The sequence below is a fragment of the Scyliorhinus canicula genome, chromosome 1, assembly GCF_902713615.1.
Source record: "Scyliorhinus canicula chromosome 1, sScyCan1.1, whole genome shotgun sequence".
NCBI classification, from domain to species: domain Eukaryota; kingdom Metazoa; phylum Chordata; class Chondrichthyes; order Carcharhiniformes; family Scyliorhinidae; genus Scyliorhinus; species Scyliorhinus canicula.
This window is the reverse complement of record NC_052146.1, coordinates 295,290,388-295,304,115: the sequence shown is the minus strand read 5'-3', so window position 1 is coordinate 295,304,115 and position 13,728 is coordinate 295,290,388. Positions and strand designations below refer to the sequence as shown.

Here is a 13,728-nt window from a genome sequence, read left to right as displayed (position 1 = left end):
TTGCTTTGCGGCGCCAAGGACCCGGGTTTGATGCCGGCCCCGGGTCACTGACTGTGTGGAGTTTGCACATTCTCCCCATGTCTGATGAGTCTCGTCCCCACAACCCAAAGATGTGCGAAATTGCCCCTTAAAATAACATTTTTTAAAAAAAAGATAAGGGGCTGGATTCTCCACCGGTGGGATGCTCCATTTTGCCGGCAGCCCAGGGGTTTCCCGACGGCGTGGGGCTGCCCCACAATGGAAAAGGTGCAAAGGAGATTTACCAGGATGTTGCCTGGAATGGAGAGTAGGTCTTATGAGGAAAGGTTGAGGGTGCTAGGCCTTTTCTCATTAGAACGGAGAAGGATGAGGGGCGACTTGATAGAGGTTTATAAGATGATCAGGGGAATAGATAGAGTAGATAGTCAGAGACTTTTTCCCCGGGTGGAACACACCATTACAAGGGGACATAAATTTAAGATAAATGGTGGAAGATATAGAGGGGATGTCAGAGGTAGGTTCTTTACCCAGAGAGTAGTGGGGGCATGGAATGCACTGCCTGTGGTAGTAGTTGAGTCGGAAAATTTATGGACCTTCAAACGGCTATTGGATAGGTACTTGGATTAGGGTAGAATAAGGGAGTGTAGGTTAACTTCTTAAGGGCAGCACGGTAGCATTGTGGATAGCACAATTGCTTCACAGCTCCAGGGTCCCAAGTTCGATTTCGACTTGGGTCACTGTCTGTGTGGAGTCTGCACATCCTCCCCGTGACTGCGTGGGTTTCCTCCGGGTACTCCGGTTTCCTCCCACAGTCCAAAGATGTGCAGGTTGGGTGGATTGGCCATGACAAATTGTCCAAAATTCTATGATTAACCTAGGACAAAAGTTCGGCGCAACATCGTGGGCCGAAGGGCCTGTTCTGTGCTGTATTTCTCTATCTATCTATCTAATGGGAAACCCCATTGACCAGCCAGCGTAACGGAGCATCCCGCAGGTGGGATAAAACAAATGTGGTGCGGCGGGGCAGAGAATCTAAGGAGTCAGGAGTAATCTGTTGGCATTGATGGAGGATTAGTTAACAGATGAGAAGGCATTGGGCATTTTTAATGTGGTAGGCTGTGACTGCAGTGATGAAAGGATCAGTGCTGGGGCCTCGGCTATTTACAATCTATATTAATGATATGGATGTAGAGATAGGGAGTAATCTATTTAGGTGTGCTGACTAGATAAAGTTAGGTTGTAATGTGAGCTGCGAGGAGGACTCAAAAAAAAAGCTGCCGAGATATAGACAGGTTAAGTAGGCATTCAGGTGATAGATGTGGAGAGGCCTGAGGTTATTCATTTTGTTCATAAGAAAAGCAGAATGTTTTTAAAAGGTGTGAAACTTGTGAATATTAATGTTCAAAGGGACTTGGTGCAGCCATTCAAAGAAGACCAAGTTAGCATGCAGGTACAGCAAAAATTAGGAAAGCAAATGACATTTTGACTTTTATTGCAAGGTGATTGATATACAAGAATAAATTTGTCTTGCTACAATTGTACAGGGATCTGGAGTACTGTGTGCAGTTTTGGTTTCCAAATTTAAGGAAGGATATATTTGCAATGAAGGCAGTATATTGAAGGTTCACTAGATTGATCCATGAGATGAGAGGTTATATGATGAGAGGCTTATTAAATCAGATTGACATTCTCTAAAGTTTAGAAGAATGAGAGGTGATCTGACTGAAACACACAAGATTCTGAAGGGGCTTATCAGGGTGGACAGTAAAAAGTTTTTTCTTCTGGCTGAGGAATTTAGAAAATCGGGGTAGTCTCAGAATAACAGGCAAGTTATTTAAGGTTGAGTGGGTAATTTCTTCACTTGTGAATCATTGGAATTATCTACCCCAAAGGATTGTGGATGCTCCATTGTTGAACATATTTAATGATGTGGAGATGCCGGCGTTGGACTGGGGTGAGCACAGTAAGAAGTCTTACAACACCAGGTTAAAGTCCAACAGGTTTGTTTCAAACACGAGCTTTCGGAGCGCAGCTCCTTCCTCAGGTGAATGGAGAGACATACCTCTCCATTCACCTGAGGAAGGAGCTGCGCTCCGAAAGCTCGTGTTTGAAACAAACCTGTTGGACTTTAACCTGGTGTTGTAAGACTTCTTACTGAACATATTTAAGGCAAAGATAGAATTTTGGTTCCTCGGAATCAAGGAATTTGGGAGCCAGCAGGAAAGTGGTGTTGAAGTTGGAAATCAGCCATGGTTGATCATATTGAAGGCGAGGCAAGCCCAACAGGCTGCATGGTCCACTCAGGCTCCTATTTCTCATATTCCTCCACCCCATCTCCAGCTATATAAATTCATTACATTTCTATCTCTCTTCATTTCTGAAGAAGATTCACACAGACTCAAAACATTAACTGTGTCTCTCTCTTCACCGATGCTGCCAGACCAGAGTTTATCCAGCATTTTCTATTTTATTTTAGATTTTCAGCATTGCAGTATTTTGCTTTTTTATAGTAACATTTCCAAGTTTGCTGACAACACAAAACTTGGTGGGAATGTGAGTATTGAGGCAGATGTTAGAGACCTGCGGGCAATTTAGACAAGTTGAGTGAGTGGGCTATTACATGGCAGATGCAGTATAACATCGATAAATGTGCAGTTATTCACTTTGGTAGGAAAAGCAGAGTGGCAGAGTATTATTTAAATGGTGATAGATTTGATATGTTAATGTACAAATGTGCCCTTGTACACCAATCACTGAAGCGAGAATATCACACTCCAGCAATGTTCATTACATTAAGGGAAGGCGGTGGTGTCGTGGTATTGTCACTGGACTACTAGTCCAGAGACCCAAAGTTCACCACACGCTTCAAATCCCATCATTGCAAATGGTGAAATTTGAATTCAATAAAAAAAATCTGGAATTAAAAATCTAGTGATGACCATGAAACCATTGTCAATTGTTGTAAAAACCCACCTGGATCACTAATGTTCTTTAGGGAATGAAGTCTGCCATCCTTACTTGGTGTGTCCTATATGTAATTCAACACCCACAGCAATGTGGTTGACTCTTAACTGCCCCTTCAAGAGCAATTAGGGATGAGCAATAAATGCTGGCACAGCTCTCCAGCCCGGACGGCGCAAAATCATCCGATGCTTGTGGAGTTGAAGAATGGAGAAACCTACAATGGTCACCTGGTCAGCTGTGACAACTGGATGAATATTAACCTGCGAGAGGTCATTTGTACGTCCAGGGATGGGGACAAGTTCTGGAAGATGCCGGAATGTTACATTCGTGGCAGCACCATTAAATATCTGCGCATCACTGATGAAAACATTGATATGGTGAAAGAAGAGGTGGTGTCAAAGGGCAGAGGTCGTGGCCTCCAGCAACAGAAGCAGCAGCAACAACAGAAAGGGCGAGGAGCTGGTGGGGGTGCTGGCAGAGGTGTGTTTGGTGGGCGGGGCCGTGGAGTGGCCGGAGCAAACCGAGGACACGAGAAGAAGCTGGGAAAGTTATCGGGAGTAAAGAAACTGTGAAGAGAATCATGTCTGTGTGTTTGTGTGTGTGCGAGTGAGTCAGATTCTGAAAATCTTTCTTTTGTGTAAAGAAGTCACATTTGGGTTTAGTTGGAGATTCTGTCATTTATAAATAAATATTGTCAGAAGAAAAAAAAATCATTTCAAAAAATAAATAAATAAATGCTGGCACAGCCTACGACACCCTCGTTCCATGAACAAATTTTTAAAAAAATAAAGCTTGTTTTTCGTAGTTTCCAGGTAAAGCATTTTACAGACCTCCCATAGTTTATTGCGCTCAACGTGAATTCACCATGAGATCAGTGGTGTATACAGGGATTTTGTTTCATCCGTGCCCACAGCTGAGAACTGACGCTCTTGTAAAAATGTGGTTTTGTCCATCTCCATCTTCACATGGTCGGCATGACATTTGATAGGCTTTTAAATGGGTTGCTGAATTAATGCCTGTGCTTTACTTTTAATAAGAGATTAATTGAAGTGCAAGGATTATTTTTTAGCCTTGTGGACCAGCAGGGAGTATCACAACGCATTTAAATAAAATTTAATTCTGAAGCCTCTGGATAATTTTAAAGTTTGTGAACTGCACGCTGTCCACCCCTCAATTTTAAGATTTAACATGGAGGTGAGTCAAGAAAGGAAATATACCTCCTGAGTACAATTGGTCCAAAAGCCTCAGGTTATCTGAAGAAGATAGTCAACTGTCTTAACTTTGTTCATTAAAACAGGTCTGCAAGTCAAACTGCAGTGACGGTAGCACAGTGGTTAGCACTGTGGCTTCACAGAGCCAGCATCCCAGGTTCGATTGCCTGCTGGATCACTGTCTGTGCAGAGTCTGCACGTTCTCCCCATATCAGTGTGGGTTTCCTCCCGGTTCTCTGGTTTCTTCCCACAGTCCAAAGATGTGCAGTTTAGGTGGATTGGCTGTGCTAAATTACCCTTGGTGTCCAAAAAAGGTGTGGAGGGATTATTGGGTTCGGGGGATAGGGTCGAAGTGAGGGCTTAAGTGGGTTGGTGCAGCCTCGATGGGCCGAATGGCCTCCATCTGCACTGTATGTTCTATGTCTATGTACAGGTTAACTAGTACAGAAGGAAGTGTTTTGCAGGTGCATGTCTAATCTGCCTTTTGTCTCCCAGTGTAGAGGAAACCACACATAAATAACGATTACAATACATTCATTTAAAGGAAACTTACATAATCCTCTGACTCAACAGCATACGTTTTATGGGCTGAACCCCTATTCCAGAGTTGTACATGTAAACTCGGCTGACACTCTAGTGATGGACGAGAGAGTGCTGCACTGTCAAAGGTGCTATCCTTTATAAGAACATAAAAACTAGAAACAGGAGTAGGCCATCTGCCCCTCGAGCCTGCTCTGCCATTCAATAAGATCATGGCTGATCTTTTTGTGGATTCAGCTCCACTTACCCGCCCGCTGATCCTATCCTTTTATTCCTTTGCTGTTCAAAAATCTATTTACTTTTACCATAAAAACATTTAACGAGGTAGCCTCAACTTCTTCACTGGGCAGGGAATTCCACAGGCTATACTGAGGCCTTGTCTTGGAAGATTCCACTGTACTATTTGAGGAAAAGCAAAAGAACTCTCCCAGTGAACTGATCAATATTTATGTCTCAACTAACAACTAAAACAATATAATAAAAGCAAAATACCATGGTTGCTGGAAGTACATAGAACATACAGTGCAGAAGGAGGCCATTTGGCCCTTCGAGTCTGCACCGACCCCTTAAGCCCTCACTTTCACACTATCCCCATAACCCAATAACCCCTCCTAACCTTTTTGGACACTAAGGGCAATTTAGCATGGCCAATCTACCTAACCTGCACATCTTTGGACTGTGGGAGGAAACCAGAGCACTCGGAGAAAACCCACTCAGACACGGGGAGAATGTGCAGACACTGCACAGGCAGTGACCCAGCAGGGAATCGAACCTGGGACCCTGGCGCTGTGAAGCCACAGTGCTAGCCACTGGTGCTACCGTGCTGCCCAAAAGTCTGAAATAAAAACAAAATATTGGAAAAACTCAGCAGGTGGTGAGATGACCAGGTAACATTTTAAGTCAGTGTGCCTTACAGCTGAAACTAATAAGTCATTTATTTTATTGCAACCGTGACTGCATACCCAGGAGTAATTCATTGATTGTAAATCACTTTGCGATACATTAAGATGGTGAATGGTACTATATAAATGCAGGTTTTTTTAAATGTAGACTTTCAGCTTAACCGCCCAACAAATGAACACTGATGAATCGCAAGCAGTCCACAAGTTAGAGATATCTGTATTTGTTGATTAACATGAATGTGCAGCTTTCTCTCCAACCCCACCAGAAAAGTTCGAATCTCACGATTGCCCTATGTACACACCACACATTTATAAACCTAGTTTTTTTTAAATTAAACTGAGGCAATAAACGATTTTACCGAATACTTTTTCGGTATTCTTTTTGAACTCTCCCACTTGCAGTTTATCCCTCTTTTAAGGCTAATTCGCACAGTTACAATAAGTCAAACTCGGATCAGTTTCTCATTTGTGATTATGTACGGACCAAGTGGAAGAAAAGCATCAGAGCACCGAGAGGTGATTTTTGTTGTATTGTCTCGCCGTCATTTTGAGTCGGGCAGAAAAGCTGCTATGGCGATGAGTGCGTCAGAGAAGAGCCGCAATAAATGTGTGGGTGTGACTCAGTAACGGTGACAACACCAGTGGGGCTGGGTGGGACCAGCAACATGGTGACCAGGGGCAGGAAAGACAGTGCCCACCTGAAGACGGAATCTCATATCATTGTGTTGAAGAGAGGAAGTGCAGGTCAGCAGAGAAACTCTTTGGCATGGCATTCTCCCTGTTCAGCTGGGAAACGGGATGTAAACTCTGACACGGGACCAAGCCGGTCTGTATCTAGGATCAGCCGTGTTGGCGTTGCTAAAGTGCATCCAACATTTAAAAAATGGCATTTTTACAATATTTGAATTCTCACACCGGGATTCTGTCCTTACTGAGTGAAGGAAAATTGGTCTAACGATTAGAACTTGCATATTAATAGAGTATTTCCCCGAACCTCTTACAGTTAATAATGTACTTGTAGCTATTGCTGTAATGTAAGAAGAACATTGGATTGGATTTGTTTATTGTCACCTGTACCCAGGTACAGTGAAAAGTATTTTTCTGCGAGCAGCTGAACAGATCATTGGGTACATGGGAAGAAAGGGGAATAAAAGAAAATACATAATAGGGCAACACAACATAATGTAACTAGATAAGCACTGGCATCGGATGAAGCATACAGGGTGCAGTGTTAATAAGGTCAGTCCATAAGAGGGTAATTTAGAAGTCTGGTGACAGTGGGGAAGAAGCTGTTTTTGAGTCTGTGCGTGTTCTCAGACTTCTGTATCTCCTGCCCGATGGAAGAAGTTGTAAGCCGGGTGGGAGGGATCTTTGATTATGCTGCCCGCTTTCCCCAGGCAGCGGGAGGTGTAGATGGAGTCAATGGATGGGAGGCAGGTTCGTGTGATGGACTGGGCGGTGTTCACGACTCTCTGAAGTTTCTTGCGGTCCTGGTCCGAGCACTTGCCATACCAGGCTGTGATGCAGCCAGATAGGATGTTTTCTATCGTGCATCTGTAAAAGTTGGTCAGGGTTCATGTGGACATGCCGAATTTCCTTAGTTTCCTGAGGAAGTACAGGCGCTGTTGTGCTTTCTTGGTGATAGCGTCGACGTGGGAACATTCCACAAGTTGCAACAAAATAACGACTACTTAATGATTGAAGTTGTTTTGAGAGATAAATATTGACCAGGACACCAAGGAGAATAATCTCATGAATAAAATAAGCAAAATACTGCGGGCGCTGGAATCTGAAACAAGAACAGGGATCCTGGAAAGACTCAACTAGTCTGGCAGCAGATATTAGGAGAGAAAGAGTTAATGTCTCAAGTCCTCTGACTCTTCGTCAGAACTTAAGGGAGGGAGAATCTGTTTGAGGTGTAACAGATTGCAACAAAAGTTGTTGTGATGGAGGGGAGAACCAGGCTGTCACGAAGGGAGCTGTCCCTGTGGAATGCTGATGAGGGGAAGATATGTTTCATGGCAGCATCCTGGTGAAAATGGGGAGGATGATCTTTTGAATGCAGAGGCTGGCGGGGTGGAAAGTGAGGACAAGGTGGACCCGATCGAAGTTCAGGGAGGGAGAGGAAGGGATGAGGGCAAAGATGTGGGAAATGGATTGTACCCAGTTGAGGGTCTTGTTAACCAGCGGTGGGGGAAACCTCGGTTAAGGAAAAAAACAGACATGTTGGAAGCACATGTTCGAAGGTGACATCATCAGAACAGAGGCGGAGAAATTGGGATAATGGGATGGAGTCTTTACAGGGAGCGGGGTGTGAGCAGCTGTAGTTGAGGTAGCTGCAGGAGTTGATAGGTTCATAATAAATATTGGTCAGTGTGTCACTGGAAATGGAGACAGAGAGGTGAAGAAATGGATGTGAAATGCCAGAGACAGACCATGTGAAGGTGAGAGAAGGGTGGAAATCGGAAGCAAAATTGATTAATCTCTCCAGGTTCAGACGGGAGCATGAACCGGCACTGATACAACCATCGATGTAACGGAAAAAGAGAAAATATTTTGTGACGGAACAAGTTCAGCCAGGTGGAGGAGAGTGGTGGTGGACGATGATTGTTCGGGGCTTGGGGAAGAAACAGAGAACCCTCAGATCATCCTGGTGGGGGATGGAGGCGTAGAGGGACTTGGACATCCATTGTGAAGAGGAAGACGTTAGGACCAGGTAACTGGGAATTGCTGATATGTCGGGCATCAGATAAATTATGAATGTAGTCGGGAAGAGACTGGAGAAGGGGAGAGGATGGAGTCAAGAGAGGAAGAAATGAGTTCTGTGGGGCAGGAACAGGCTGATATGATGGGCCTACCAGGGCAGCCCTGTTTGTGGATTTTGAGAAGGAGGTAGGAGTGGGGTTGGAGGACTCTGAGTTTGGAGGCTGTGAAGATCACCAGAGGCGATGAGGTCAGTGACCATCCTGGAAACAATGGCTTGATTTTCAGCGATGGGATCATGGTCCAGGGGGAGGTAGGAGCAAGTGTCTGAGAGTTGGCACTCAGCCTCTGAGAGACAGAGGCCAGTACACCAGACAACAATGGCACCATCCTTGTCAGCAAGTTTGATCACAAGGTCAGAGTTGGAGAATGGAGTTCAGCAAGTTCCGAGGGAGACAAATCAGAGTGGCTGAAAAGGGCAGAGAAATTGAGGTGGCCATATAATCTCATGACATGATTTACCTCCACCTGAGAGATGGGACCTTGGTTTGATTTCTCATCTGAAACATCATCTTCTGCAGTGCAGCATTCCTTCAGTACTGAACTGAATTCCAGCCTGGATTACATGCTCAAGTCTCTGGAGTGATCTATATTACAGTCTATGAAAAGTAAGTCAGCACAATTCTGTAATAATAAGAACAGGTTCAAAAATATCCCAAATCTCTTTTGATCCTAAATCATAACCACAGCCTTAATTTTCTTTCTTTCTCAGAGTTGCTAAGTCAATGCACTGAGTGGATGGGGCACGTCCCTAATACCTCTCCTTGCTTGCTCCAAAAAACAGTTCAATTCATGGTCCCCAAATAAGGGACATACCAGATCCAAGCTGCCAAGAATAGGTATTACATCTGATCTCACCCTTGATCTTAAGCAAAAGACCGAGAAGTGATCCACACAGAGACTCTCCACAGTAAATTGAGCCAATCTTCAATAATTTTGTATTGCTGAAACTTTTGAGGTTTGATGCCCAGCCACTTTTGAATTGTGCTGGCCATTTTATTTTAGAAATCCTACACACCCAAGCAAAAGGGAAAGCTTTAGTTTCATGTACAAGGGATTTTTATGCAGCATCACAGTTGGACAATGCACTCTTTCATGATGAAAGGAATTATATATAATAGAACACAACAATGGTGCAAAGTATGCTAATAGTTACATCAGATAAAAGAGGTTGCAATTAAAAATCTTCACATAGTGTAGTTAGAATTTGAAAGATGCTGTCATGTACCAGTGTTGAAGCAGTACCTATAAAGTCTTGAAAAGCAATTAATTGTTTGAAAAAGAGGAACATTCAAGCAAATGGGAAGTTTACTCTCCATAAACCTGAGGTCATCTAAAGCTTGTTGCCTTTCTTTTTCTGTGGCTCTGCTGTAATTATGACAATCAGTGAGTTTGCCCTCCTTTCTTTTGATATCTATGTTCTAATGCTCAGAGTCGCCAGGTATTAAATGACACCACCACAAGGTTCAACCGGCTATCAATCAAAGAGCCAAACACCAGTTTGTTAGTTCAAGGTCAAGGTACTTTATTTACACACAATTAGTCATGCAACATAAACACTACTAGTTAACTACACCTATCGACTAAGACCACCTGTACTTAACTCCAAGCACCAGTGGAACAGTGGCCATTGTTCGATTCTGGATCTATCGAGTCTGGAGAAGTAACTGCTGATCAGCTAGGCTCATCCGTCTGGTAGCGAGCGTTGAACTTGGACTTGCTTCTGGAGTTGCTGCGATTGGAGATGGATGTGGCCGGGGCACCGGTCCAAAAGAGGACGAACATATGGCGGACTCTCTTCTTATACTTCTGGGTTTTCGCGCTCTTTCGAGCGGTCCTTCAGTTTGGACCCCACTAATTAGGTGATCTTTTTAATCACTCTGTTCGATTCCTAGCCAATAAATGGATGGGGGCCTGAATGGCTGGGCATGTCCCAAGCGGTCACTGACCCCATTGTTTACATTTCCCTTGAACAGGGAGTGGCGCCAAAATGTCTGGGACTGTACCGGTCACTCGAGTACCAGTCCTTTGTCTCGGTGAAGATGGGCCATCAAATGCTAATCAGCCAATCAAAATGCTAATTGGTTGGAGTTTCGATACCGTCTGGACCCCTTGCTTGCAAATATACATTTCAGGCCCTGAGCCTGCCTGAATCTCGCTTTGTCCATTTTACCCGCTAGGCTTTGCGAGTTTCTCTGTTTCTAGTTGTAAGTGGCCATCCCAGATGGCTATAAGCTTTACTCGTGCTAACTCTCACCAAGTTCACCCATCACTACTGTGGCTGCTGAACTGTATTAGCAACACATCATTTGCTAATTTCTTATCCTTGTTTTCAAACCCCTTCCCAGGTTTCATCCTCAGCAATTTCCTTCAGTGCGACAACTCTTCAAAATATCTGTGCCCCTCTGATTTTGCTTCTTGAGATCCATCATCGGCAGGCTTCAATTGCCAAGGCTTTAAGCATGTTATTCCCTTCCTAAAGTTCATCACTTCTCTGGCTCCCTTTCCTCCTTTAAGACACCGCCTCTTTAACCAAGCTTCATAGAATTTACAGTGCAGAAGGAGGCCATTTGGCCCATCGAATCTACACGGGCCCTTGGAAACAGCATCCTACCTAAGCCCACACCTCCACCCTATCCCTGTAACCCAGTAACCCCACCTGACCTTTTTGGACACTAAGGGCAATTTAGCGTGGCCAATCCACGTCAACTGCACATCTTTGGACTGTGGGAGGAAACCGGAGCGCCCGGAGGAAACCCATGCTTATAGGCCTAATATCTCTCTATTTGACTGAGTGTCTCACTTTGTTTGCTAACTCTCCTGTGAAGTGCCTTGGGATGTTTTACTACATTATAAGCACTATAAAAATACAAGTCATTGAATAGATATAACACCAGGTTCTGATGGACTGATTGGCCTGCCTCTAGATTAATAGTCTGGAAATCTTGAAGGAAAAACATTTTGTCAACATCATCAGAACAATGGAATGTAACTGCTTTGAAACAGAAGTAGGCCTACAAACTTATTTCATCATTTGTTAACCTCAATTCACTGCCCCTCAATAGTAAACGTCAATGCCCTTTCCCAGAAAGCACCTGTGTCGCTTTTAAAAGCCTCAAATCGATTTTGAAACTTAGGTTGTCCAGATCAATACATTCCACATTGTCACATTGTGTGAAAAAGTCTTCTCTTTGACTTAATTTTACCTTTAATTTTTAAGATGCTAAGTTATAAATCGAGTGAAAAGATAATAAGGCAGATTGCAAAACAGCTTGCCGATTGCTATCCCCGTCTTGGTACAATTGCCTAAAATAAATTTATACTCCTGTATCTCCAGAGTGTGATCTGTAATATATTGAAAAATGTGATTTATTTTGTCCACAATTACTGGTCAATTTTGTGGCTTCCTGGAAGGGTGCCAAGCAGACAGCAAAAGATGGGTGGCTACAGCTTGTAGCTCAGTTGTTAATTGTATTGTGTAAATGAGCCTTACAGATCCAAAGTTGCTTGTTTAATTCCTAGGCTGTGCAATGTTGGCTAATATCAGGTTTAAATGGCAGTTGTGTTCATGACCCCAGGTTTAAACAAGGAAATCCAGTGGTGGATCGCACTCCTTTTAACAGTCCCGTCACCACTGCCACAAAGTCTTTCGAAGTTGGGTGAAGGCAAAACTGAATTTCGTCATAATGCCTCTGCAGCAAACTAGCTTGCCAACACTCACTGTTTAGATTTCAGGGTGGCATGGTGGTGCAGTGATTAGCACTGCTGCCTGACGGTGATAAGGACCCGGGTTCGATCCCGTGGAGTTTGCACATTCTCCCCGTGTCTGCGTGGGTCTCACCCCCACAACCCAAAGATGTGCAGGGTAGGTAGATTGGCCGCACTAAATTGCCCCTTAATTGGAAAAAAGAATTGGGCATTCTAAATTTTTTTTTTTTAAACATTTCAAAGGAACAACAGCTGGTTTGGTATCTGAAAGTAACTTGTGCCCTTTAGAATGATGCAACGGATTCAAGGGGTAAAATCCAATTTTGGGCAACAAACAAGCGGTAGCAGATTGGCTGCCCATTATACACCCCACCCCATTTCCTTTCCAATAACCACCCCTCTCTGCATCCCTGTGTGGTAGTAACCACTGCTGTATATATTAGGGTATGTACGGTAAGGCCCTCTACTCCAGGTACGGGGGTAGTCCCTGCCTGCTGGCTCTGCCCAGTAGGCGGAGTATAAATATGTGTGCTCCTCGTACAGCAGCCATTTTGCCAGCTGCTGTAGGAGGCCACACATCTTAGTGTAATAAAGCCTCAGTTGTATTCAACACTCCTCGTTATGCAATTGATCGTGCATCACCCTGCTGAAGTCATGGTAGCACAGTGGTTAGCACTGTTGCTTCACAGCGCCAGGGTCCCAAATTTGATTCCCGCTTAGGTCACTGTCTGTGTGGAGTCTGCACGTTCTCTCCGTGTCTGCGTGGGTTTCCTCCGGGTGCTCTGGTTTCCTCCCACAAGTCCCAAAAGTCCCTTAGTGTACCCGAATAGGCGCCGGAATGTGGCGACTAGGCGATTTTCACAGTAACTTCATTGCAGTGTTAATGTAAGCCTACTTGTGACACTGATAAAAATTATTATAAGTTGAATTTCACCCCCAATGTCTTTAGAAGAGGGTAATGGGATAAATTATATCACAATATACTTTACTACTTGTTGGTAATGAACCCCCCAAGAGTACTGAACAAACATCCTTATTATATTGAAGAATTAAATGACAAGAAATGACTATTACTGTGCAATAGGTACAAACTTACAAAAACAAACATATAATAAAAAAGTTCTGCTGTTCAACAAATACTTCTAAGTCTTATCTTTTTGGTTAATTTTAAAGGGAGCACCCACTCACACACTCTCACCCAGCCTCACCCACACTTGCCTTACTGTTGGGTCTGTGCTCTTCTCGGACCACCCCAGCCTCATCCCTTCTCAGGGCCCCTCAGCCCTCGGCCGTTCTTGGGGGACCCCCAGCCTCAGCTCTTCTCGGGACAGCCCCCCTCCCGGCCAGACAGACTGATAGATGTCCCGCAGAACGCAGTTTGGGAGCCCATCATCGAGAAGGACAAGAACAAATCACTCACCATCCTGACTGGGAAATATATTACCGTTCCTTCACTGTCACCGGGTCAAAATCCTGGAACTCCCTCTCTAACAGCACTGTGGATGTACCTACACCATACAGACTGCAGCAGTTTGAGAAGGCAGTTAACCACCACCTTCACAAGGGCAACTCGGGATGGATGCCCACTGAGTTAGCCTGTCTAAATCCCCTTGAAGCCTCTTAACATCCTCCTCACAACTCCCAACTAATTTTGCGTTATC

At 44.2% G+C, this 13,728-nt stretch overlaps 2 protein-coding genes across 5 annotated transcripts in view; both read left to right on the top strand.

The window, feature by feature from the left end:
- The first annotated feature begins 3,102 nt into the window (after positions 1–3,102).
- LOC119978144 (U6 snRNA-associated Sm-like protein LSm4) lies at positions 3,103–3,666 on the top strand. Its single transcript, XM_038819583.1, has one exon. The coding sequence runs from the start codon at positions 3,129–3,131 to the stop codon at positions 3,513–3,515; it is 387 nt and encodes a 128-aa protein (XP_038675511.1). The 5' UTR covers positions 3,103–3,128; the 3' UTR covers positions 3,516–3,666.
- A 2,549-nt stretch (positions 3,667–6,215) lies between these two features.
- LOC119978128 (synaptojanin-2-binding protein-like) overlaps positions 6,216–13,728 on the top strand; it is a 34,149-nt gene continuing 26,636 nt past the window's right edge. For all 4 annotated transcript variants that reach the window (XM_038819559.1, XM_038819550.1, XM_038819569.1 and 1 more), the window contains exon 1: positions 6,216–6,340. In XM_038819559.1, the coding sequence (XP_038675487.1) occupies positions 6,262–6,340 (79 nt within the window). In that variant the 5' untranslated portion in view covers positions 6,216–6,261. The remainder of the gene's footprint in view (positions 6,341–13,728) is intronic.